At 45.2% G+C, this 23,773-nt stretch overlaps 1 protein-coding gene across 1 annotated transcript in view; it reads left to right on the forward strand.

Moving 5' to 3' along the window:
* The first annotated feature begins 1,700 nt into the window (after positions 1-1,700).
* The window catches only part of LPCAT3 (lysophosphatidylcholine acyltransferase 3), a 33,609-nt gene continuing 11,536 nt past the window's right edge, over positions 1,701-23,773 (forward strand). The window contains exon 1 of the mRNA XM_027967922.3: positions 1,701-1,929. Coding sequence (XP_027823723.1) covers positions 1,785-1,929 — 145 coding nt within the window. The 5' untranslated portion in view covers positions 1,701-1,784. The remainder of the gene's footprint in view (positions 1,930-23,773) is intronic.

Consider the following 23,773-nt stretch of genomic DNA (forward strand, 5'->3'; position numbering starts at 1 on the left):
TCACAATTAAAATGACTGTATTACAGCTACCTATAAATAGATGAATCTGCCTCAATAAAGATGTTAATCATAAAAACAAGTTGCAAAATGATACATTCTGCTGTAATTATAAAGTTTAAAAGCATGCAAAACTATATTATAATTGTTTCTGGATATATACATTGTATAAAGTATAAAAATAGGCATGGGATTGATAAGTACCAAAGGAGACAACCTCTGAAGGACAGGAAGGAATACACCAGACTCAGCTGTGCACACGTTTCAGATTTTTTTGACTGCACTAGGTCTTTTTTGCTCGCAGAATCTTTCATTCTCGTTGGGACACACGGGACCTTTTAGTTGTGGCAGCCAGAATCTACCTCCCTGACTGGGGATAGAACTTGGGTCCTCTGCATTGGGAGGGCAGCATCTTAGCCACTGAACCACCAGGGAAGTCCCTCTAAGGGGGAAATATTATTCTTGACTTCTCCGATTTTTTTTTTCCTTTATTTTGTCTCCCCCTGAAGAGGAGAGAGGTGAACTTTAACACACCTACGTTTCCATTCTGTCTTTGCCACTTACTGGGGAAGGAACTTAGCAGGTGCTTAATTTCTCCAAGCCTCTGTGTCTGTAAATAACCTGTTTCATAATCAATTAGGTGAAACAATATGACTATTTGTGCTGCACAAAGTGCTATAGAAGTATAAGCTGCACTTGTGCAAAAATGCTCCACGAATTCCAGTGATCACTGAAAACTTGGTGTTCCTTTGTTACATATTCTCACGGAACATTCTTCTTTTCCTTCAGAGCACTTGCCTTCCCTTGCAATTAATTACACGGTCATTAACACCTTATATATCCGTGCACCATCTCCACTCCATAGCTTTGGGCTCACAGCCCAGCACAGGACCTAGCACATTTTTGTTAGTCTGATCCGAACACTGGAAGTAAGAATGTGAAGCAAGGTGGGACGAAAGGACTTTTGTCTCCAATTTCTATCCTCTTTGCACTTTGATCCTGAACCTGTATTACTTAGTGACAAACTAGTTTAATTTTTAATGAAAAGCCTAACAGTTAAATCAGCGAAGCTTAATTTCATCACCTCTCGGAGGAAGGCAACGTTTTAATACAGGAAGTTACAGGAAATCAAAGGACCAGGTAGAGAGTGCTGGGGGCGCCGGGGTGGTCCTCTAGGTCTGGGAGGTAAGGCGGCGTGTCTAACGGTTCAAGAACAGCCGCGGCGCCGTTAGGGGGCGCTCGCGAGGCCGCCGCAGGAATTCGCGCCCTCCCGTTACATGCCCCAGTAACCCCGGCGCGCCTGCGACCGAGAGTAACCTCGCGGTCGGGTGACAGCCCCCCCCCGCCCCGACTCTCGCCTGCTCCGTCTCAGCCAATAGGGAGGCAGCGCACGAGCCGGCAGGACTCTCGCCCGCCCCGACTCCTCCCCCGAGCTGTTAGAACTGAGTTGTACAGTCCTCCGCCGCCGGCTTCTTACTTTTCCAATCGCGGATCTGGTTCCCGGTTCCAAGCCCCGCCCCCGGCCTGCCCCGTGTTCTTTCTCGGGCCGAGTCACCTTTGCCTTACAAATATGAGGCCCCGCCCCCGGCCTACCTTGCCGCGTGAGGCCCCGCCCCTGGACCTGGCTGACCAATGACCGACTGAGCCCGGAGCCTTTGGGCGGGTCCGCAGCCAATGCGCACGCCGTGGGCGGGCTCCGGGCCGGAATTGGGGGTGAAGCTCCAGCGCTGTGCCCACATTCGGGGCGCGCGGAGCAGAGGGGTCCCTGGGGGACGCCCGGAGCTAAGATGGCGTCCGCAGCCGAGGGGGACATGGAAGCCGAGCTGACGAGGGGGCTGCAGTGGGGTTTCCAAGACCTGAGCCTTAACAAGTTGGCGACGTCCCTGGGCGCGTCAGAACAGGCGCTGCGGCTCATCATCTCCATCTTCTTAGGTAAGGACCCCTCTCGGAGTCCCCGGGAGACGGGGACGTGACCTCGCCCTCTTCCCGGAGCCACCGGGAGGGCTTTTGGGGGTGCGGGTGTCAATCCTTAAACATACCAACCGGCTGTGGAGAGGAAGATGACACTATTCTGGAGTCTGGGGGCACTGTACCTTCTGAACCTCTTCACCTTTCCCTTCGACCCCTCTTGTACCCTTCTGGCCCCTCATTGGGCGCCACCACCCTCATCCTGCCATGCTCTGCCCTGTGTCCCTACGACCTGTCCTTATTTGTCTCTCTCTTGAGTTCTCTCTGTCCATGTGTACTGCTGTTATTAATATCAACCCTCAGACACGCGCGCTTCTCATTGGCAGGTATAGGCTCCCTAACTTAGATATTTTAGTCCTATGGACCCGCTCAGCCCCATACTCCATACTTGCATATTCTGTGTCTCTTGTGTGCGTTGCCAGCTTGTATTACACTCTCATCTTTTTGTCCCGTTTCTGATTTCTTCTTTTAACTATACTGGTTTTTCTTGTCCTTAGCCACCCACCTGTCATTTACCGTGGAGTATTATTTTAGTACTGGGCTTGGAAGACAGGGCTGGCAACCCCTTAAAAACTATTCACGCTACCCCAAGCGTGTTTTACACATGTAGTTCAAAGGATGTGGTGTATTTGCATTTATGTCACAACAAACCGCATTGTAACTGGTTTATGGGCTTTTTTAATGCATCCTTCCTCTATGGCTTTTTTTTTTAATAGATGAAGCAGCATGGCACAGTAAGGAAAAAAAAAAAAGTGTGTGGACTTGGAGGGCAAACAAATCAGTCCTGCTGCTCACAAACTAGGATGCTGGGCGAACCACTAAACTTTCTCTGGGCCTTTAGTTTCCTTACTTATGAAATGAGCATAATAATGCCTATCTGATAGAACTGCTATAAAGTCTGGTAGGAATTCAAAGGTCATAAGCTGATATTAAATATTTGAGTAGTTGGAAGGCTTTATGAAGGTTATGGGACTTCAGCTAGGAAAGTAGGGGTGGTGAAGAATTAAACAAGACTTGTTGGGGAGGGTGGGTGCAGGAGCAGGTCTGAACCACAAGAAATCTGAGATAAAGTTGGGCAGATGTGGAAAGCCTTAAATACTGGTAAGAAATTTGGAATTTATGGAGTAGTCGATAGAGACCCTGACATATAATATCACCTAAAGGGTGCTAATCTGATCTAGATAATGGGAAAGGCATTAATTCATGTTTAAACAGCCTTGGGTAATATTGTCATTTGCCCATCACACATCAAGCCAAGATACTCTTTGTTTCTTCCAGATAAAGATCACCTTTACCCTCCCATGTAGAATTACAAAATTTTAGAGGTGGCAGGAACCTTAGGTTGTGGAACTTACTTGCTGCCACCCAGATCTAACCCAAATTTATCAGTACTTCAATCTAGGGTTCTTTGCACCACACCAGCTTTGAACTTCCTACTTCTTCGCCCTTTTTTCCAGGCCCAGTTATTTGTTGGGATTATAATTGACAATTAAGAGTGTTTACATTTCATTCATTAGGAAGCCAGCTGTTGATGTCTCAACTATAAATGGAGACTGTAACACAGGGAGCAACAGATTATAAGGGACAACCTGTTAAATGGAGCTGCGGCTAGAATTAGGCTTGGAATCTGTCTTTTTAGTGATTACATAATCAAATACAGCCTATGCACTTGTAGTGGACTACTGTGTACTATCATGGGGCATACACCTGTCTAGACAGTTGTTTTCTCCATAGCTTACTCCTCCAACCTCATCCTCTCATTACCACCAAGCATCAAGGTAATAAAAACTTGGTATAATACATCTATCACACTCCTGAGCCTCCTTGCCCATCCTACCGTGGCCCACATCCCCTCTTCCTAGCCCACATGTGTCGTTGCCTTCAGTAATTCATAGTATATCTCATTTTTAGGTCAATTTGAGTTCACATTGACCCCTAAATTGATCAGGCCTAAGTTTCACATGTGGATATATAGGATTGTATTTTCTAGGTTTAGGTTACATACATACACAGAAACATACATTGATAAGCTTGTTGACAAGTACATGGAAGAAAGGATGCATTTTTCTGGTTGCAAATATGCTTCTCCTACAAAAGTATCATCACTTCTGTGTATTGTAACCTAGAAACCAGTAGCCTTTCAGCAATGGAGCTCCTGAACCACCTCTCCTGGGGAACTGGGATACGGGAGGAAATCCTTGCCTGAGGTACCAAAAGGCCTGTAGCTGGAAACAATTTCTGACTTACTTTCTACTAACGAGATTAATTTTGGTTAAAAGCACTGAAATGCAGGTCCCCTGAAGAGTTGGGTATATCAGACATTCACATTTTAAGAGGATAAGATATGAATGAATGTCTCACTGTTTTAGTCAGAGAGTCTCATTACTGGTTCCCTAACATCTTTCCCTGTTTGAGTTGTGTGCTGGTCTTGGTCTACCCAGCATTAGCCTTCAAACCTTTTGAACTGGGGCCCGAAGTGAGAAATAACATTTTACATCATGACCCAGTAAACACACAGATGTATACTTGCATTGGAAACAGAAGTTTCAGGAAACATTACTCATCCTAAATATAGGTAGTGTGCTTAGCTATTTTCTATTTTACTTTTTAGGATCATTTACAACCTACTAAATTGATTTCAAGACCCACTAATGGGTTACAGCAAGCAGTCTTAAAACTCCTGAGTTAGAGGCTGTAATTTTTTGATATTAGGTGCTGCAAGGAAAGGGTAAGTTTTTGAGCACTTACTGCACTGGAGAATTTCAAACAGGCAGAGGACGCTGTCAAGAGGGGCATGTGTGTGTCTGTCTTACGTCTGATTGCCAGGAGTTTGGTGGAAGATAAAGTTTGCTGTGAGCTCTGGTGCTGGCAGATGCCACTGGAAAACATCTCCGATTCAACAGCTCAGGTCTCCTCGTTCCTTAGCATAGTTAGCAACACGAATTGTTCCAAATAAATTCAGCAAAGTGTACCTGTTGTGGGTGAAGCACTGTGCTTGCCCCTGCAAAGGAAAGGGCAGTGGTACAGGATGAGTAATGGGGCTGGGCACCCGAAGGTATGACCTATGGTCTGTTGGGGGCAGGGAACAGGCAGGCGATAAGTACTCTCGTAACCACAATAACAGGTGGCGCTCTAAGTGCCGGCAGAGATTCCCAGAGCTTTATGAGGTTTAATGACTGGACCTTTAATGAACTTTGAAAGTTGAATAGGGTTTCAGCAGACTGAGATGGTGAGGAATAGGGACCAAGGCAAGGGCATGTGGTGACACATTCCAGGAACAGGAAGTGGTCCAGTTGGACTGAAGCAGGACCTAAGTAGAGAAGTAGTAGAAAATAGGACTGGAAGGGACTTCCCTGTTGGTCTAGTGGTTAAGACCCTGCACTTCCAGTGCAAGAGGTGCAGGTTCAGTCCCTGGTCAGCAAACTAAGATCCCACATGACCCATGGCACGGCCAAGAAAATTTTTTAAAAAAAGACTGGAAATGTAGGTGGTGGATCCTTGGAAGCCAAGGGAAGTGTGCGCTTACTGAAGCAGGTGATCAGGAGCCATCGCAGATACTTGAAAGGAGAGCGATGGGCCAGCACTGTCCTGGGAGCGGATCCAGGAGTACAGAGTAGTTTGGAAGATAGATTCCATGACTACTTTTCATCTACACAGCTGCACGCACCAGAAACCCAGGAGCCAGCCTTATCACCTCCCCCTCTCACTCTGCCCTCTCCCCAGTCACCGAGTTCTATCAGCACCACCTCCAAATTGTGCCTCAGATACACTCCTTCCCTCCATCATCACAGCCACTGACCATCTGTCACCAGAACTGCCCAAATAGCCCCTGGACAGGTCTCTATAGTTTCTTCCTGTCCACTCAGTCTGTTCTCCCTGGCGCAGCCAGGGTGACCCAACCCCATCCCTCTCTTGGCTCAGCCCCCACCAGGGGTTCCATACACCCCTGGGAATCCCACTCCAGCCTCGACCTGAGCAAGTTCACAGCCTTGTGGCCACGTGGCCTTGCCCAAGCTCCTCAGAAAAGGCATCAGGCCCTTCCCACCTGAGCCATGGTACCTGCTGATCTGGCTGCCAAGAGCACTCTGTGCTCATTACCCACCTCACCGAGCCTTTCCCTCTTTCAGGCCTCGGTTCAGATTGTTACTTCCTTGCAGAGTCCTTTCCTGCCTCTCATTTTAAGTTATGTGCCCTGTTGTACTTTTTCTTCAGGACTGAAATCCCTTTCCGAGTGAGTACGCATGCTAACGTGTGATTATATATGTGCAGATGAGGGCAACAATCATTTAAGTTCTGTTCAACAGTACCTGGCTTGTGGAAAGGGCCCAGTAAATATTTGCTGAATAAGTGAAGGTGTGGGTGAATGACTTGGCAACTGATTTCCTGAGAGAGAAAGAAGTATAATAGTTGGGGTGGGGGGGTGGGGAACAAGCTCAGGCCTTCTGCCAGGGGAGCTGAAAAGGTGACGGTGACTTTCACAAATGTGGAGAGGTCAAGTGAGGGTTAGATGTTGTTCAGTGCCAGGGAATGACCTGGTTTGGGGACTGGCTTTAGGTTCCAAGGGCACCTCCAGCTTGTCTTGTGAAGCCTAGTCTTAAGCTTGAAAACAGTTGATAATGATTGATAACAGTTGATAACAGTTGATAAAGATAATGGTTTTAGAAGTCAATACTGGAGAAGGGAATAGATACCCACTCCAGCATCCTTGCCTGGAGAATCCCATGGACAGAGGAGCCTAGGGGGCTACAGTCCATGGGGTCACAAAGAGTCAGACACAACCCTGCTAACATTTTCACTTTCCAGTGGTATCATAATTGAATCAGGGAGGGACTGAAATGCCATGGAGAGACGCTTACAGAGACGGAAGAGAATCTAGAGTGTGTTGATAATGGCATTGGTAGCTGACATTTATAAAGCACTCAACAATACCCCGCCTGGCCTGCCAATTACCCCTAAGTTATATACAGTCCTTTTATTAGCTTCCTTGTGCAGATAGGAAGCTGAGACCTCCAGTTCATACCCGTTTCTGCCCACCTCTGAAACCCCTGCTCTTTACCACCTTGGGACTGAGAGGAGCATGTGGGATGGGAAAGACAAAGACCCTTGGTATTCTCTACTCTTTTCTTTCTACATGACTGAACCAAGATGTAATCAGCATGTTAGGTACCTCTCAGCAGCCAAAAATGGCATCAGCCAAATGGAGCAGATGGTCACCCCACCTAGCACAAGCTCCTCCTTCAGGCTTGGCCATGACTGTGGCTTGGCTGGTAGACTCATCTAAGGTGGCACTTGGGGGTAAGGACTCATTCCTTGGAGCTTCAGAATTAGCACCACTATGGTTAGCAACCTTTAAAATCAAAGGAGGTCCCACAGTTCAGCTCCCTTTGGACCAGAGTCAGGCCTGGCCCTTCACAACTAAATCCATCATTCAGGGCAAAAAGTTTTTTTCTTTTTCAAGTAGCAAAATGAAGAGCCCTCAGCTGGGCACGGTGGCAACTGAGCAGCATTAATGAGACAAATGAGACTTCTGACCATAATACAAAGCATGGTCCAAAAATGCTATGACTGTGAAGTGAGGAGATTGTCCTAAAGACTTTCAAGGCCTCATCTCATCCCAAAAGGCTAGGTCCGTTCTTCATTTTAGACTTTTATCTTTATTCTAATTCATAGCCACAAATTTCATCATAACCTAAAGCTTCCTGTTGGGGATTTCTTTTAAATATATTTTTCCAACTTGTTAATCTATACTCCAATATCTTACGTTGCACAGAACTTCATGTTTGAATGCCAGTCTAACTTTAACATCAAACAGAACCATTTCTTTGCAATGTGCCTGGGTGCTCAGTCACTCAGTCGTGTCCAACTCTTTGTGACCCCACAGACTGTGGCCCCCAGGCTCCTCCGTCCATAGAATTTTCCAGGCAAGAATACTGAAGTCAGTTGCCATTTCCAACTCTGGGGAATCTTTCTGACCCAGGGATTGAACCTGTGTCTCTTGTGTCTCCTGCACTGGCAGGTAGATTCTTTGCTCCTACGCCACCTAGGAAGCCCATTTCTTTGCAGAGACGTGTAAAACAGGGCCCATGAGATTCTATGCACAGGGTAATTTAACAAAGCAATTATATGCCCACTGACATGAAATCTGTCTGGGCAGCCATGGGAATTCACTGAAGGAGTTCCATCCGGCAGCCTTTTAAAAATGGGGTTCAGTCTTGAAAAAGGAAATGGCATTTCAGCTAGACTTTAAAAGGCATGGAAGATTCTAGTCAGGTGGAGATGGAAAGGGGAACTTTTCAACAACAAAGGATAATGAGCATGTATGTGGAGAGCAGGAAAAGTGAGGAAGACCTGAGGAATAGCAGGCAGTCCCGCTTGGCTGGGACACCAGAGGTTCCATAAAGGAGCTGCAGAGGAAAGCATGATTGAGTCTTCAGGGGGCGGGGAATGGGGGGGGGTGTGACAGAGTGAGCTGTCAGGACAAGCATCTTTACAGACCTGCAGGCCTAGGTGCAGGTTTCTAAAATTAAGATTAAATTGGGGGATTTCCCTGGCCATCCAGTAATTAAACACACGTGCACAAAAGTAATTGCAGCCACAAAATAATTATAATAAGATGAAATATGTGCCAACTCTTTCACCATCAACCAGTTACTAAGCTCCAGCCATCCTTTTCCTCATGTTCCCAAAGGCCAATTTGACTAAAGAATTGAGGTTAAAAGTTAAGTGCTGTATCTGATACATATTTTTAAATTATATTTAATTAATAACAAGCAGCAATATTTTGAAACAATGCAAAATCGACCTGCATTTTTAAAAATGATATAGTCATCGAAGAGCTTGCCTATTTCTAGAAAACTGCCTAGGCAGGCCCTTTGCTCTCATTCTGCTCTGGCCAAGTGTGAGAAAGAAGCATTGTTCTGGGGAAGCTCTGAGGACCAGGTGAGATAGACTGTATCGATCCTTGGCCAAGCCTGACCCAGGATAGTTTTAAATAATTGTTCTCTCCCTTCCCTCAATAGATATTCATCTCCTTCCTTTCTAAGGAGACTCCAAGTGTGGTCTTGGGACCAGCACCATCAGACCGGCTAGGAACTTGTTAGGCAATCAGGTTCTTAGTGGGGACTAAACGAGAGACTCTCAGGATGAGGCCCAGTGATCCGTGTTTTAACAGCTCTCCATGTTATACGCTTCCCCGCATGTCTGAGGACTACGGGCTTAATGTGTGGCTTCATATTAAGCCCCTTTTTTGTAACAGTTGATGTCAAACTTGTATCCTATGATCTTTGGGATAAACAAAATGTTCTCAGATTCTTTATAGCTTTCAGTTCAGTTCAGTTCAGTCACTCAGTCGTGTCTGACTCTTTGCAACCCCATGAACCCACACCAGGCCTCCCTGTCCACCCAAACCCATGTCCATTGTGTCAGTGATGCCATCCAACCATCTCATCCTCTGTCGTCCCCTTCTCCTTTGGCCCTCAATCTTTCCCAGCACCAGGGTCTTTTCAAATGAGTCAGCTCTCCACATCAGGTGGCCAAAGTATTGGAGTTTCAGCTTCAACATCAGTCCTTCCAATGAACACCCGGGACTCATCTGCTTTAGGATAGACTGTTTGGATCTCCTTGCAGTCCAAGGGACTCTCAAGAGTCCTCTCCAGCACCACAGTTCAAAAGCATCAATTCTTCGGCACTCAGCTTTCTTTATAGTCCAACTCTCACATCCATACATGACTACTGGAAAACCATAGCCTTGACTAGATGGACCTTTGTTGGCTTAGGTTTCCCCATTTGCTAAATCTCCAAATATTATATTATTACTGAATCATAGGGTTAATGTACTAATGACATTATTATATCATTATCATCTCTTGTCAGATAGATAAGCTCTGATTTCTTATCAAATAAGAAAGCTCTTTGATGACTATATTATTTTTTTAAATGCAAGTAAATTTTGTATTCTGTTTCCAACTATTGCCGCTTGTTATGAGTTAAATATAATTTTAAAATTTATGAGATACAATGCTTAACTCGTTACCTCATCTTTAGTAAAATTGGTCTTTGGAAACATGAGATATATGATAATCTGTCTATTACCAGATAGATAGTAGAGATGATCTTCTCTCCAGGCCTTCTGTTGTGACCTGTAGCTCTAACAAAAAGTAGATGCCCTCATGGAATTCTAGGTGAATTGTCCTCCTCAAGCGGAGAGTTATTAAGGTGGGGGCTGAAGGATGTTGACATTTTCCCTGCAGTTACTGAAGACAAGGGCAGGGAGATTTAGGGCCCACCTGAAGTTCTCTTGGTGAAGCAATAATAGCTTCCTAGAGACCTCAAAGCTTAAGATTTGTATATCCCAAAAGATGCTGTATATATCTTTACTTCTCCCTGTTTTCAAAGCTAGAATGGGGAAGGTGGCAAGTAAGACACTAAAATTAAGGATGAATGATTTCTGGATAAGGATTTCCTTTTGGCTTAAAATGGATGGCTTTTTATTTATTTTTTAGCTGTATTGTGTGGCATGTGGGGCATGTGGGATCTTAGTTACCCAACCAGGGATTGCATCCACACCCCCTACATTGGGAGCATGGAGTCTTAACCACTGGACCACCAGGGAAGTCCCTGGATTGCTTTTTAAATCTGAGTTCCTCCCTGTTCAAGCAGTGGCTTTGAACATAAGTGAGATTTGTGAAGCTCTGGACACCCTGAACAAAGGATTCCATTTGAGAGCCTCATATACCATAATTGTTAGCGATAGAGACTTCTGATGGAAATGTCATTGCATTCTAACTGTAGGGACCGTTTGTCAGAAAGCAGAGAGAAGTTCAGCCAAAAGTGGTAAGACTCAGGTTTTGTTCTTGATTCGCATGAAGTCGAGTGGACAATTTAAATACCCCACACTAACCACAGGCTAAGTTTAAATTAAAAATAAAAAGCTTTTGTCAATTAAAGATGCTTTTCAGTATCAAGTATCTATCAGATTGCTATGGCATTTAGATAAGAAAAGCATACACGGTCATACCTGCTACACAGAATTATAAGTGGTGAGATAGTAATTTTGTAAGCAACTAAAAGCTCACTATAAAAAAAAGAAAGAACTCATGTGAGTATGTTGTGTGCTAATCTGAGGAGGATATGAGACCCAGAAGGCTGAGCCTGGTCGCTGTGTATTTGTATGTGCTGTGATGAGAAGTGGCTTCCGTGTGGACGTGCTCAATGGCTTACAGCCCTTGAGGTTTCCAGTTTCTGCTGTGATAGCGATTCTAAACTCAGATGGGCTTGGACACCATTCTGGATTACTGTCCACGAATATAATACTTTTCTTTGCCAGCCAGCAAGCAGAGGCCAGCTGGAACAGCGCCCTTTAAGGCTCCCGTGCTGTATACCTCAGACTCTGGTGAGAAAGATTGATTATAGTTGGAATACAATATACATGGCCCCAATTAAAAATATTGAACCAGAAGGGCTACTAGAAACCCTCATTCTTCAGCTAAAGAATAATTTGACCCCATGTTTTAGTTCTTCTTTAGTTATTCTGAAAGAAAGAAACAAAAGCAAAACCTAGGAATTCCTATATAGCACGCGTGCTAAGTCGCTTCAGTGTCCGACTCTGTGCGACCTTATGGACTGTAGCCCCTCAGGCCCCTCTGTCAATGGAGATTCTCCAAGCAAGAATACTGGAGTGAGTATACTGTGCCCTCCTCTGGGACACCTTTCTGACCCAAGGATCGAAGCCGCATCTCCTGTGTCAATTTCTTCAAGTCTTAATCTCGTTTTATATTGTTAAGGTATATGTGCTTTTATTATATTCTAAAATACCTAACTTGGGGACTTTCCCTTGGCAGTCCAGGGTTAAGACTCCATACGTCCAATGCAGGGAGTGTGGGTTTGATCCCTGGTTGGGGAACTAAGATCCTGGCATGCCGCAGGGTGCAGCCAGAATAAATAAATAAAATACAAAATTTTAAATAGTTTTTAAAGTTCTTCCCAAATCTTCAAGTAATATTGAGATGCTGATAAAGAAATTGGATTTTTTTCAGCATGGATGGTCAGGGATAATGTGAACTTCATCAGAATCTTAAACTTTTTTGCATCAAAGGATACTCTAAAGCAAGTGAAAAGAAATGAGAAACAGAAAAGAGAGGGAGAGAAAATACTCATAAATCATTTATCTGGTAAGGGTCTAGTATCCAGAATATATCAAGAATTCTTATAACTAAACAATAAAAAGACAACTCAGTTTAAAAATGGGCAAAGAATATGAATAGACATTTGTCTAAAGAAGACATGCAAATAGCCAATAAGCGCATGGAAAGATGTTCAGCATCTTTAGTCTTTGGAAATGCAGATCAAAGTCATAATGACATACCACTTCACACGCACCAGGATGGCTGTAACCAAAAAAAGGAGTAAACAAATGTTGGTGAAGATGTGGGGAAATTGAAATCCTCATGCGTGGTTAGTGGGAACGTCATACAGCGCAGCCCCTGAAGAAAGCAGTTTGGCAGTTTCTCATAGTTAAGCAGTTATTAAAGTAGGACCCAGCAGTTCCACCCCTAATTATGTACTGAAAAGAGCTGATGTATATGTTCACACGAAAACCTGTACACACATATTCATCACTTTATTATCATTGACAAACAGTGGATGACCCAACTGACAAATGGATAAATAAAATATTAATATTCATAAAATGAAATATTCAGCCATAAAAAGAAATGAAGTACTGATACTTCCTACAGCGTGGATGAACTTTGAAAACATGGTGCTGAGCGAAAGAAGCCAGACACAAATGGCCACGTAATGTCTGCTTCCATTTATGTGAGATGCCCAGAAGAGGCAAATCCATAAAGACAGAAAGTAGATTGGTGGTTGGTGGGGATGAGAGGAGGGTTGAATTGGGGGTGACGGCTGAGAGGTGTGGGGTTTCTGGTTAGCGTGATGGAGGTATTGGGGCATTAGTAGTGGGCGTGGTTGCACAACATTGCGAGTGTACCAAAATTCACCAAATCTGCAGACTTGAATAAAGAGTGAGTAGGTATGCTCACAAAGTTAGAGAAACAGAACCCGATAAATATCCACACGCGCTCGGATTCATAGGTTCAGTTAGAGGGTGTGATGCCATTGTCTTTTCTCCCGTTAGAATCCCAGCTGGTTCAGGAAGAGTTTATTGTTTCACTTGCTGGAATACTTGTTGCGAAAAAGAAGTCTCACCTACTTTGTTTGTACTTACAAGCCTAGATTTGGCAACTCTTCACAAGAGGGAGAAAAATTACCAAGACAAGTTATTTGAGAGGGTTGTGTAAAGCTAATTAGCCACTTGGCAGCCTTGGGGCAACCCCTGGCCAGATCAAGGCACAACAGGAGTGAAGAACTCCAATTTCTCCACTGAAAACCAGTGCCAGGCATCAAAAGGGGGAAAAAAACTCAGGCTGCCACGCACTAGTTCAAGATTTTTGAGAGAGAACCATGAAGTGTAAAAGCTGAGAAGCAGGAAATAGAAGACTTTAGGCCGTTACAACAGGGAAAGAAGAGGAGGAAGAAGTAACACAAGACACAAAAGAAAGATAAGAAGTAAGAGGAGGGGAAGACTAGAGAGAGCAGAGATGAGGCTGGGGGCTCTGCAGGCCTGGCCAGCCCTCCGCCTCTCTCCCTGACCTGTGCTGAGCCTGTGCTCCCAGTTGATAGACCTCTCTGGTAGGTGACTTCCGCACTCCTTCCCTTCCTGGACTTAAACAGGCATCCCTGGTCTGAAATACTGAGTTGGCCCAAATGTTCATTCAGGATCTTTTGTAGGATCTTATGGCAGAGGATGAGATAGTCGGCCGCGTCCCAGACTCAATGGGCATGAATTTGAACAAACTCCAGGAAATGGTGAAGGACAGGGAACCCTGGCGTGCTGCAGCCCATGGGGTTGCAAAGACTCAGACACCACTTAGCGACTGAATGACAATGACAACAAATGCCTAGTTTTGTTGTAGTGCTTGATTTATTTTTTAATAATCCAGAATTTGTGGGACCTGAAAATTCTTAATCTTGGTGACCTTCTTTAAGAAAAAGAATTCAAAATTATCTTACACGTTTTATAACAACGTATGATCACGTGAGCACGTTGCTAAATGTATGACCATGTGAGCACGTTGCTAGTTCCCACCTCCACCCCTACACACACACACACCCACACCCACACACACCCACACACACACAGCCACACCCACACCCTTGCAGAGGAAGAGCCTCAGACTAAATGAAGCTGGGTGAACTTCGTGGCAAATCACCTTCTTCCTGGGAGTACTGGGGGCAACTCAGAGCTTTATTTTTGAAACTTGCTATAGACTTAATTTAGTTAAAATCCGATCAAGATGGGCAAAGACCAAAATTTCCCACCCCTAGCTCAAGGCTAGAGGCTTGAGCTTGAGAATGTATGTCTTAAAACTGGTTAAAAGCTCTTACTCAGATTTTAAGAAGTTAGGTATAGATAGGCTTGTATAAAATATTTGCTCGTATGTAAATATTTCTTAAGTGGCCTCAAGGAAGTACATGTTTGATGCTTTTTTACGGATATTTTCTCTTATAATCTGCGCAACAGCCTGCAAGATGGCTAGTATTTTGCCTCTTGACTGAAAGAAAAACACACAACCTAAAAATGGCAAATGCAGTTTTAATTCAGGGCCTTTACTGAGGAACGTAGCCTGGAAGACTGCTTCTTGGGTGGCTCTGAGGAAGGCTCCAAAGAGATCAGGGACATATTAATATGTGAATGTTTCTTGCTTGGAAAAAAGCATGTAGTTGAGCTTCAGAGAGTCTTCCCCAGGTGGCTCAGACAGTAAAGAATCTGCCTGCAGTGCAGGAGACCGGATTCAACCCCTAGGTCAGGAAGCTACCTCTGGAGAATGCCACGGGCAGAGCACCCTGTAGGCTACAGTCCGTAGGGTCGCAAAGAGGTGAACACAACTGAGTAGGTAACACACACTTTGAGCATCAAAAGATTACTGCCAGTCACAAAGAGCAGACGTCTCAAGTGAATGATTTTAGTGCCTTTCTGTGTATGTGAAGACGCAAGAATCTGGACTCATTGTAACTGTCCCTTAGATATACATCTGAACTATCTAGGCCAGTATCCAAAGCACAGAACCCTTCCAGTTTTTCTCCATCCTGAATTCCCCCCTAGGTGCGCTGTTGGTGGGCAGCTGCAGTGGCTGCTGGCATGGTCCTTGAAGAACTAGAATGTGGGAGGGGCCACATTCTTTTCTTTACATCCCTACCTTAAACGTGAAGAAATCAAGGTACAAAGAATCTAAGTGATTTGCCCAAGCGGCAAAGCTAAATTTCTCAACCAGATTACTCTTCATTCCTGAGTCTAGCTCGAATCAGATAATCTGGCTACAAGTTGCCACCATGTGGTTCGCTAATTTACAAAGATTTACAATGTGATTAAAAAAAAAAAAAAACACTCTGAATGTAAGCCTCAGGCTGCTATCTTTGCTAGGAAAGGCATTTCTGTGTGTTCAAGTGCCTGAGGATCGGTCAACATCTGTTGTCCTGTTCCACTAATCAACAGTGACTAGTGACTAGGCTTCAAGTCAACAGCCTTAACATTCTTTCAGTCTATAAATTCTGTTATAACAAAAAAACTGTGACCATTTGCACAATCTGTAATAGTACAGAAAAGACTGTAATCGTGCAGACAAACATTCACAAATCATTCGGAGCATCTGAGCAGGCTTGAGGTAGTCCTGAGGGCTGGCCCCTGACCCAGGGTGGCGGGGGTAGGGTGGTGGGGTGCTGACTTTTCCTAGGTTCAGAAGCCAGTGAGTACCTCTTCCCGGTGGGGTCATACAAGGGAATGTGGCTTCAGGGTCGGTCTATTGTCTCATCATAACATCATAACTTCCTCATCATAACAGCCTCAGCACCAGTTTGCACGCATGATTGCCAGCTTGTATCATTGGCATTAATCTTAACATGGCCTTGCCTGTTAACTGCTAAGAGCCCCTGGCTTGAGTGGAACAATAAAAAACTGACTTTTGATGGGACTTTGGGTGCAGTTCAGGTTTAGGTTGTTTGGGTTAAGTGACTAAAAAAAACTAATATTTCCTTTTTTTAATTTTTTTTGGTCACACCATTCCACTCGGCTTATGAGAGTTTAGTTCCCCAGCCAACGTTTGAACTTGGGTCTCAACATTGAGAGCACCAAGTGCTAACCACTGGACCTCCAGGGAATTCCCATTAAAAAAAAAAAAAAACTTTGTAACCTTCATAAGAGCCTTTTTCCTTTCTCACAGATAACAGCCATTTACTAGTTTGCCCTTAAAATGCCCCCTCTGTTCTATTCTGAGGACGTTTTCATCATTTATCCCTGAATTCTGTTCTACAGTCATCAAAACGTTTAAGATACTGAGCTGGAGGTCCCTTTCAGAAATGAATTGCACCCTAAGAAGATAGGCAGGGGGCGTCCCCAAGAACTGATGAAGAAAGAAAGAACAAGGAGTACCTAAATTTAGCAGAGATGAAGTTTTCAAATGGTTTTAGATAGGATGATAAGCAGATGTGGGCGTGCGTGTGTCTGTGAACAGATAATCAGAGAATAACATAGCCGTAGCTTTAAAAGTGCACAGCTAGTGACTAGTGAGGCTTCCCTGGTGGCTCAGTGGTAACAAATCCACCCGCAATGCAAGAGATGCAGGTTCAGTCCCTGGGTCGGGCAGATCCCCTGGAAAAGGAAATGGCAAGCCACTCCAGTGTTCTTGCCTGGAGAATTCCGTGGACAGAAGGGCCTGGCGGGCTACAGCCCATGGGGTCGAAACAAGTCGAACATGACTGAGTGACTGAACGACAGCAATGCCTAGTGATGTATTTGCTGGCCTCCGCCAGGTGCCAAGGCCTGTAACAGGAGTGTCAGCACAGAAATCAAGTGATATGGGTTCTAACTGGGGCTCTGCTCTATTAACCTGAGGCAAGCCAGTTAGCCCCTTTGGGCTTTGCTTTCTTCTCTCTCTAATGAAGGGTTTGGAGTCAGTGATTTATAAGGTTTCATGGGTTCAAAGAATCTGAATCCTAGGAATAACCATTCAGCATGTGACTCAGCCTGAGCCACAGAGGACTGTTGGAGTGGGGCAGCTGTGTTGTCTCCTTGGCCATACCATCAACAAGGCTTAATCTGCTGAATAGAGACAGGACCATTGTGAACAAATTCCAGAGGTGAGGGTCACCCCACCTCCAGGTCCAAAATGTCCCAGTGTTCCCCCAGCTGACAGTGTGGTCAGTAACCAATCAGTCACCTATCACCACAAAGAGCCAGAGTCGCACAGGGCTTCACTCTCCTTCCTATCTCCATTCGTCCTCCTTTCCTCTGTGTAGCTCTTCAGTATGAGGAATTTCCACTTTGGTGAAAGAAATGTGAATGGCAGTTCTTCACAGCAGAAATAATCATGAGAAAGCTAGCATGTGGAAATATGTGATAAAAAATAAACTGTCAATGCCAATAAGCCGTTAGATGGCCACTTCCCTGGCCATCTAGTGGTTAAGACTCTGCACTTCCAATTAAGGGAGCGTCCCTGGTTGGGGAGGTGAGATCCCACATGCCACGTGACCAAAGATAATAAATAATGCAAATAAGACATGTTCAAAAGCAGTCCTGTTTTATATTCTAGTCTGTGATTCTTAGGAAAATTGAACTGAAACTTGATCCTGAAAGTGGCCTTCCATTGTCCAAAGCAAAATACCCATTATCTGTGGGAATGGTTTTTTCATAGTTTAGAAAAATTTCAGCATCCAGATGATATAAGGCTGAAACAGATTTTTCCATCCATCCTTTTTAGCTAGAAATTCCAGAGTTGCCATAATTTTGTCAGTGAACTATCCCTAAGAGCAGTGATGGACGGACATAGCCTTTTGGGGGGGATCCGTTGTCTCCCATCCCTTTACCTCTGACAGTAAGTATGAATTTTGAGTTTGAGATCGGTTTCAGTCATTTTACTCTAAGGAGCCCATTGACCCTGTGAACCAGATCTTCTCACAAGAGGTGAGGGTGAGTTGGCCTGGGCTGGGGGTATGTTAGCCCATCGCTGAGGGCCGAGGCAGAAGTGGGTAGACCGGAAACAGGTGATGAGCTCAGGTTATTTTTGGCTGCACTGGGTCTTCACTGCTGCATGGGCGTTTCTCTCGATGCAGTGAGCGGGGGCTACTCTCTAGTTGCATTTCTCGGCTTCTCCTTGCAGTGGCCTCTTCTGTGCAGAGCATGGGTTCTGGGGCTTTCAGGCTTCAGTGGTTGTGACACATAGGCTCTAGAGCACAGGCTCAGTGGTTGTGGCACCTCGGGTTAGTTGCTCCGTAGCATGTGGGATCTTCCTAGCCCAGGAATCAAACCCATATTTCTTGCATGGGCACAGGCAGATTCTTTACCTCTGAGCCACCAGGGAAGTCCAATCCTCTTGATTTTTCCCCCTATTATATCAAATTCTGACTCTGTCTGGTTTTCCAAACCTTCGTCTTGTAGTCAGCCCGGTCTAGTGACATGACTGCTCCATGCCCTCTCCTGCCTCTGGTTCTTTAGTACATAATTCTCCCTTGGAACTCCCTTCCCTTGTTTCTCCTCTGCTCATCCTGACTGCTCTGTTCACTATTGACCTCTTGTCTTCTCCAACCTCTACAATATTGGCATTTCCATCACTTAGCATTTACACAACATCATTGCTTGGTATTCTTTTCTCTCTAAAATGCTCTTTCAGAGTCTGAAAGCATCTCTTACAACTCTACCGTAGTCTCCTTTCGCCTAATGCATTGCTGACCACATAATGGATGCTCAATACATATTTTATTCACTCCCTAGGATACCGAGTATTTGTTCTTTCATTCTTTTATTCTCTCATCCATTCAACAAATATTTTTGAGAACTTGTTTTGTACCAGGAGCTCTACAAGGCACTTGCGGTACAGTGTGGGGAAAAAGAGACAAAAATCTTGCCTTCAAAGACCAATAAGTAGAATATACAGCACGTTGAAGAGTAGTAAGTGCCAAGGGAAAATAGGAAAGATGAAGTAGGAAAGAAAAACAGGAAGTGTGTGTTGGTGGCATACAGGGTGGGGCAGCGTGTGCGATCTCAAGATACCGGTCAGGGAAGGCCCCACCGATAAGGTGACGTTTCAGTAAAAACCTGAAGCCCTGGAGGTACTTGAGCTCATTGGTGAAAGAGCATCCCAGGCCAAGAACGTATTAATGTGAAGGCTCTAAGGTTTGCACAAGCCTGCCATTCCGGGAAGGGTGGCCCAGAGTCAGAGATGAGTCAGAGAGCGGTGGGGGAGGGGCAAGCAGCTCAGTCTGGCATTCTGGTTGGACTTCAGCTCCTGCAGAGCAGAGCGTGAGTGAAGGCCCTGGGGGAGATGAGTCAGGAGACGACAGTAATAACACAGGCCAGGGATGGTGCCAACATGGACCAGGGGCAGAAGTGGTCAGATTCTGGGTTCACTTTGCAGGTAGAACAGACAGAGTTTGCTGACAGATGAGGTTGCCTGGGGGAGGGGAGGGGCTCAGGAGCAGGGGAAGGTGGCAGGGCCTCAGCCTTGTGTGAGCAGAAGGGCTGAGCAGAAAGCTTTGCTGAAATGAGGAAGCCAGGGGAGGAGCAGGCTTGCTGAGAGAAGGACATCAGCAATTGAGTTTGGGGCCTGTTACGTCTGAGGTGTCCCGTTAGGCGGGTGCCCACTCCGCATTGCACACGAGTGTGAAGTTCTGGGGAGAGCCTTGATGGGAGGTGGGCCTGCAGGAGCCATCGGCACTCACTGTGTTTGAGGCCAGTCAGTTGAGGTTGCTGGGCAGGCCTCTGTTAAAGGAGAGGTTGATGCCATCTCATGCTCACTGAGCATCTGATATGGACCAGGTTGAAATATGAGCCAGGACCTAGATACTCTACCAGTGAAACTGAGGACCAAAAGCAGTAACTCATCAACCAGCCTAAGGGGGACAGCTAGTAAGTAGCAGAACTGGGATTCAGGCTGTCAAATCTCATCTTAACCTCAGAGCTGGTGTTTATCCAGTGCCTTAATTTAACCGTATGTTGCATTTTAGAGAAAGTGCTCTTGGCAAGCCAGAGTCAGTATCTTTCTAAAATAAATACACAATGACTCTTCTTTTAAAGTGAAGATGGGAAGAAAATCCCTCAGTCATTTGATTGTCACATGGAAAGAAGATTAGATTTGGAACCCCTGATACCACTTTCATCAGAATTTCTCAGATAAGACCTAATTTACAGACTCCTTCTATGTGAATCTGCATGTGTGTGTGTGAGACTTTGTGACTGCTTACAATATTTTAGACTGTGCTGACTACTTTATATGCAATATCCCCTTTAGCCCTTACATAATCACTGGAGCAGGTCCTGTCCCCATTTTACAGATGAGGAAACTGACACCTCAAACCGCTGTTAAGTGCCAGTTACTGTAGATCAACCCATCAGAAAATGAAGTAAGCAGGATAGCATGCTATGGGAGATCCAAAGACACAGAAGGACTTTGGGAAAAGAGATTGTGAACTTGTGATAGTTTTAATAAGGAACACTAGTGTAAGGAATGGCAACTTGTATTACATAATGATTTTGCCAAATGAGACTTTGTCCTAAGCGCCGTGTATTTAAGGCATGAGTCCATAATGCGCAGGGTCATGAATTAATTGTGGTCTACAGTAACCCTAAAGAAGGAGACACTTGAACTGAGTGTTTTTCAAAAATGGGTAGGGCTTCACTTGGTTAGAGGGGTGGTTGAAGAAGGTGTCCCACCCAAAGGGACTGGCATGAGTGAAGATCTAGAGATTAAAGACATTAAGACATGTTTTGTTTGGATTTTCTTTGGGGGGGAGGCGGTGTTGTGGTTTGTGTGTTTGGTTGGGTTTTTCTTTTTTTGGCCACACCACATTCCATGTGGGATCTTAGTTCCCTGACCAGGGATTGAACCCTGAAGGGCCCTCGGCAGTGAGAGCGCAGTCCTAACCTGTGGACCACCATGGAATTCCCGACACAAGGCATGTTTGAGCAGAAACTAGCATATCAGTTAGCTGGAGGAGGAGGGTGGAGGCTTTGCCCAGAAATGTAGTTTAGAAGGTAGACCTTGAATCTTGGACTTGGGAGCTGATGCTATGTGGAGTGCTCAGGTAGAATCACTGATGGCTTCTGAGCAGGAGTGGCAGGGAGAGCCCCCTGGTGGAGGATGTCAGAGGAAGCAGCTACAGGCAGAGATGAGGTCGTGGCAAGACTTGAAGGGGGAGCACTTGAGGACCTTCCCTGCAGATGTAGCATGGGAAAGAAGAGGATGCGATGGTGGCGAGAGACATTGGAAAGGAGGAATCGGCAGGACTTGGGGGAAATCCATGGTGGTCCTTATGGCTGAGAACTCTGGACTTCCACTTCAGGGAGCATGGGTTCAATCCCTAGTTGCAGGAACTAAGATCCTGCAAGCCTTGTGGTGCACAAACCAGGATTTGGTGACTAGATATGGGCACTGAGGAGAAAGGGAAGAGGCGGAGATAACTGCAAGCCTTTGAGTGTCACTGTGTGGCCTGGAGAGCAGTAACATCATTAATCAACAAAAGAAGCTGAGAGAAGCCTGATTCAGGGGAAAGCCCATGTCTTATTTACACAGAGTTAGAGATGGTGCAAGATATCAAACTGAAAATGCCCCGCCAGGAAGTGGAAACTTGGAACTGAAACCTGAGAGGTCAGGATTAAAGATGTGAGGTTGTCTTTGGCATAAAGATCATGTTAAATTACATGAGAGTAGATGGGGTTTCCATTGAGACGGTGTAGAGAGCATAGCAGAGGATCGGGACTGACTCTGGAGGTCAGCCATGTTTAGGAGTCAGAAGAAAAAGCCTTCAGTGAAAGAGGCAAAGGAGAGGTTGGTGTAATTTGTAGCCACCCTTTGCCAAGTCAAAGCTCAAAGCAAGCAGAGAGTAAGAGTGAACATTTAGGGATTTTCGCAGGAGTTCAATAGTGCCACATCATCCAAGCCCATGAGTTTGTACTTTACTGAAGTATTGGTCCATAGCAGATGGGAAATTTTAAAAACTGATCTGCACCACCAACTGAGAAGTGCTGCTCAGCGGGTAAATGAGCCAAACAGTCTGCTCCTAGGTACATACCCAAGAGAACAGAAAACATACACCACAGGAATGTTCACAGCAGCCTTCTTCTTAATACCCCCAAAGTAGAAACAACCAAGATGTCCATCAGCTGATGGTTGGATAAATGAAGTATGGTCTGTCCAAACAAAGGAATATCATTCAGCCATAAAAAAATAATGGAGTGCTGCTACATGGTGCAGCATAAATGAACCTCAAAAGCATGACACTGAGTGAAAGAAGCTAGACACAGAAGCCCACATATGGTATGACTCCGTTTTTATGAAATACCCAGAACAGGCAAATCTGTAGAGTCAGAAAGTGACTTTGTCACCAGGTCTGGAGAGTGACCACTAACACGAATGGGGTTTCTTGGGGGCGGGGGAGGGGGCAGGGGAGGAAAACATGCTGGAATTTAGACATTCCAGTGCGGACATTATACAACCTTATGAATGCACTAAAAACCACCGCATCCTACACTCTGATGAATTTGATGGTATGTGAAATACGTCACAATAGAATAAGAAAAAAAAGAGGGAAACTGATATCTCAAAACCAAGGACAGAGAAACTCCTTCCCCCCACCAAAAAAAAGAAAATACAGAAGGAGGGACTTCCCTAGTGGTCCAGTGGCTAAGACTCTGCCCTCCTGGTCAGGGGGCCTGGGTTCAATCCCTTGTCAGGGAACTAGATCCCACATGTTGAAACTGAGACTCAGTGCTGCCAAATAAATAAAATTTAAAAAAAAAAAATACAGAAGGAGCAGTTGAGGAAAGGAGGGAGGAAGAAAAGCCTGTTGATTTAGGGTGCTTTAACCAGGAAGATTAAGCCAGAACACCATTCCATGTCAGCATTTCTCCAAGTGTAGTTCATGAACTCCTTTGGGTCCCTGAGAACTTTAAAGTTATTTTCAGAATAAAATTAAAATGTTATTTGCTTTTGTCATTGGCACTTGACAGTGCAGAAGTGATGGTGGGTAAAACTCTGCTGGTCCCTAAGCATGAGTGAAGGTGCGGATACCAAACTGAACCAGCATACCCTACATTCTTCACCACCATGCAGTCAGTCAAGAAAGGGCAGATCCAGGACTTCCCTGGCAATGCAGTGGTTAAGAATCCACCTTCCAGTGCAGGGCACATGGGCTTGATCTCTGGTCCAGAAACTGAGATCACACATGCCTGGGGGCACTTAAGCCCATGTGCCGCAAGTAGAGAAGGACTCGAGCCCCAACTACTGAGTCCAAGTGCCACAGCAAAGATCCAATGCTGCCAGAAAATAAATGCTAAAAAAACAAGGCGGGGGTGCACAAATCCATCCACTGTCCACTCACTGGAAAAGACCCTGATGCTGGGAAAGATTGAAGCCAGGAGGAGAAGGGCGGGCAACAGAGGATGAGATGGTTGGACGGCATCACTGACTCAATGGACATGAATTTGAACAAACTCCAGGAGATAGTGAAGGACAGGGAAGCCTGGTGTGCTGCAGTCCATGGGGTCACAAAGAGTCAGATACGACTGAGCAGCTGAACAACCACCAAAGAGTGTCCTGCATGAAGCATAAAATCTCAACCCTGAGTACATGTCTTTTTAACATTCTGTTTGAAGAAATGAGACACGTGCATGGAACACCCTCTGTCCCAAAGCAGAAGTGTCTCAAGGCAAAGCACCTGTGCACTGGCTCACACTGCGCGTTGAACTGACAGCTTCTCT

This window comes from Ovis aries, chromosome 3 (assembly GCF_016772045.2).
Source record: "Ovis aries strain OAR_USU_Benz2616 breed Rambouillet chromosome 3, ARS-UI_Ramb_v3.0, whole genome shotgun sequence".
Classification (NCBI taxonomy): Eukaryota; Metazoa; Chordata; class Mammalia; order Artiodactyla; family Bovidae; genus Ovis; species Ovis aries.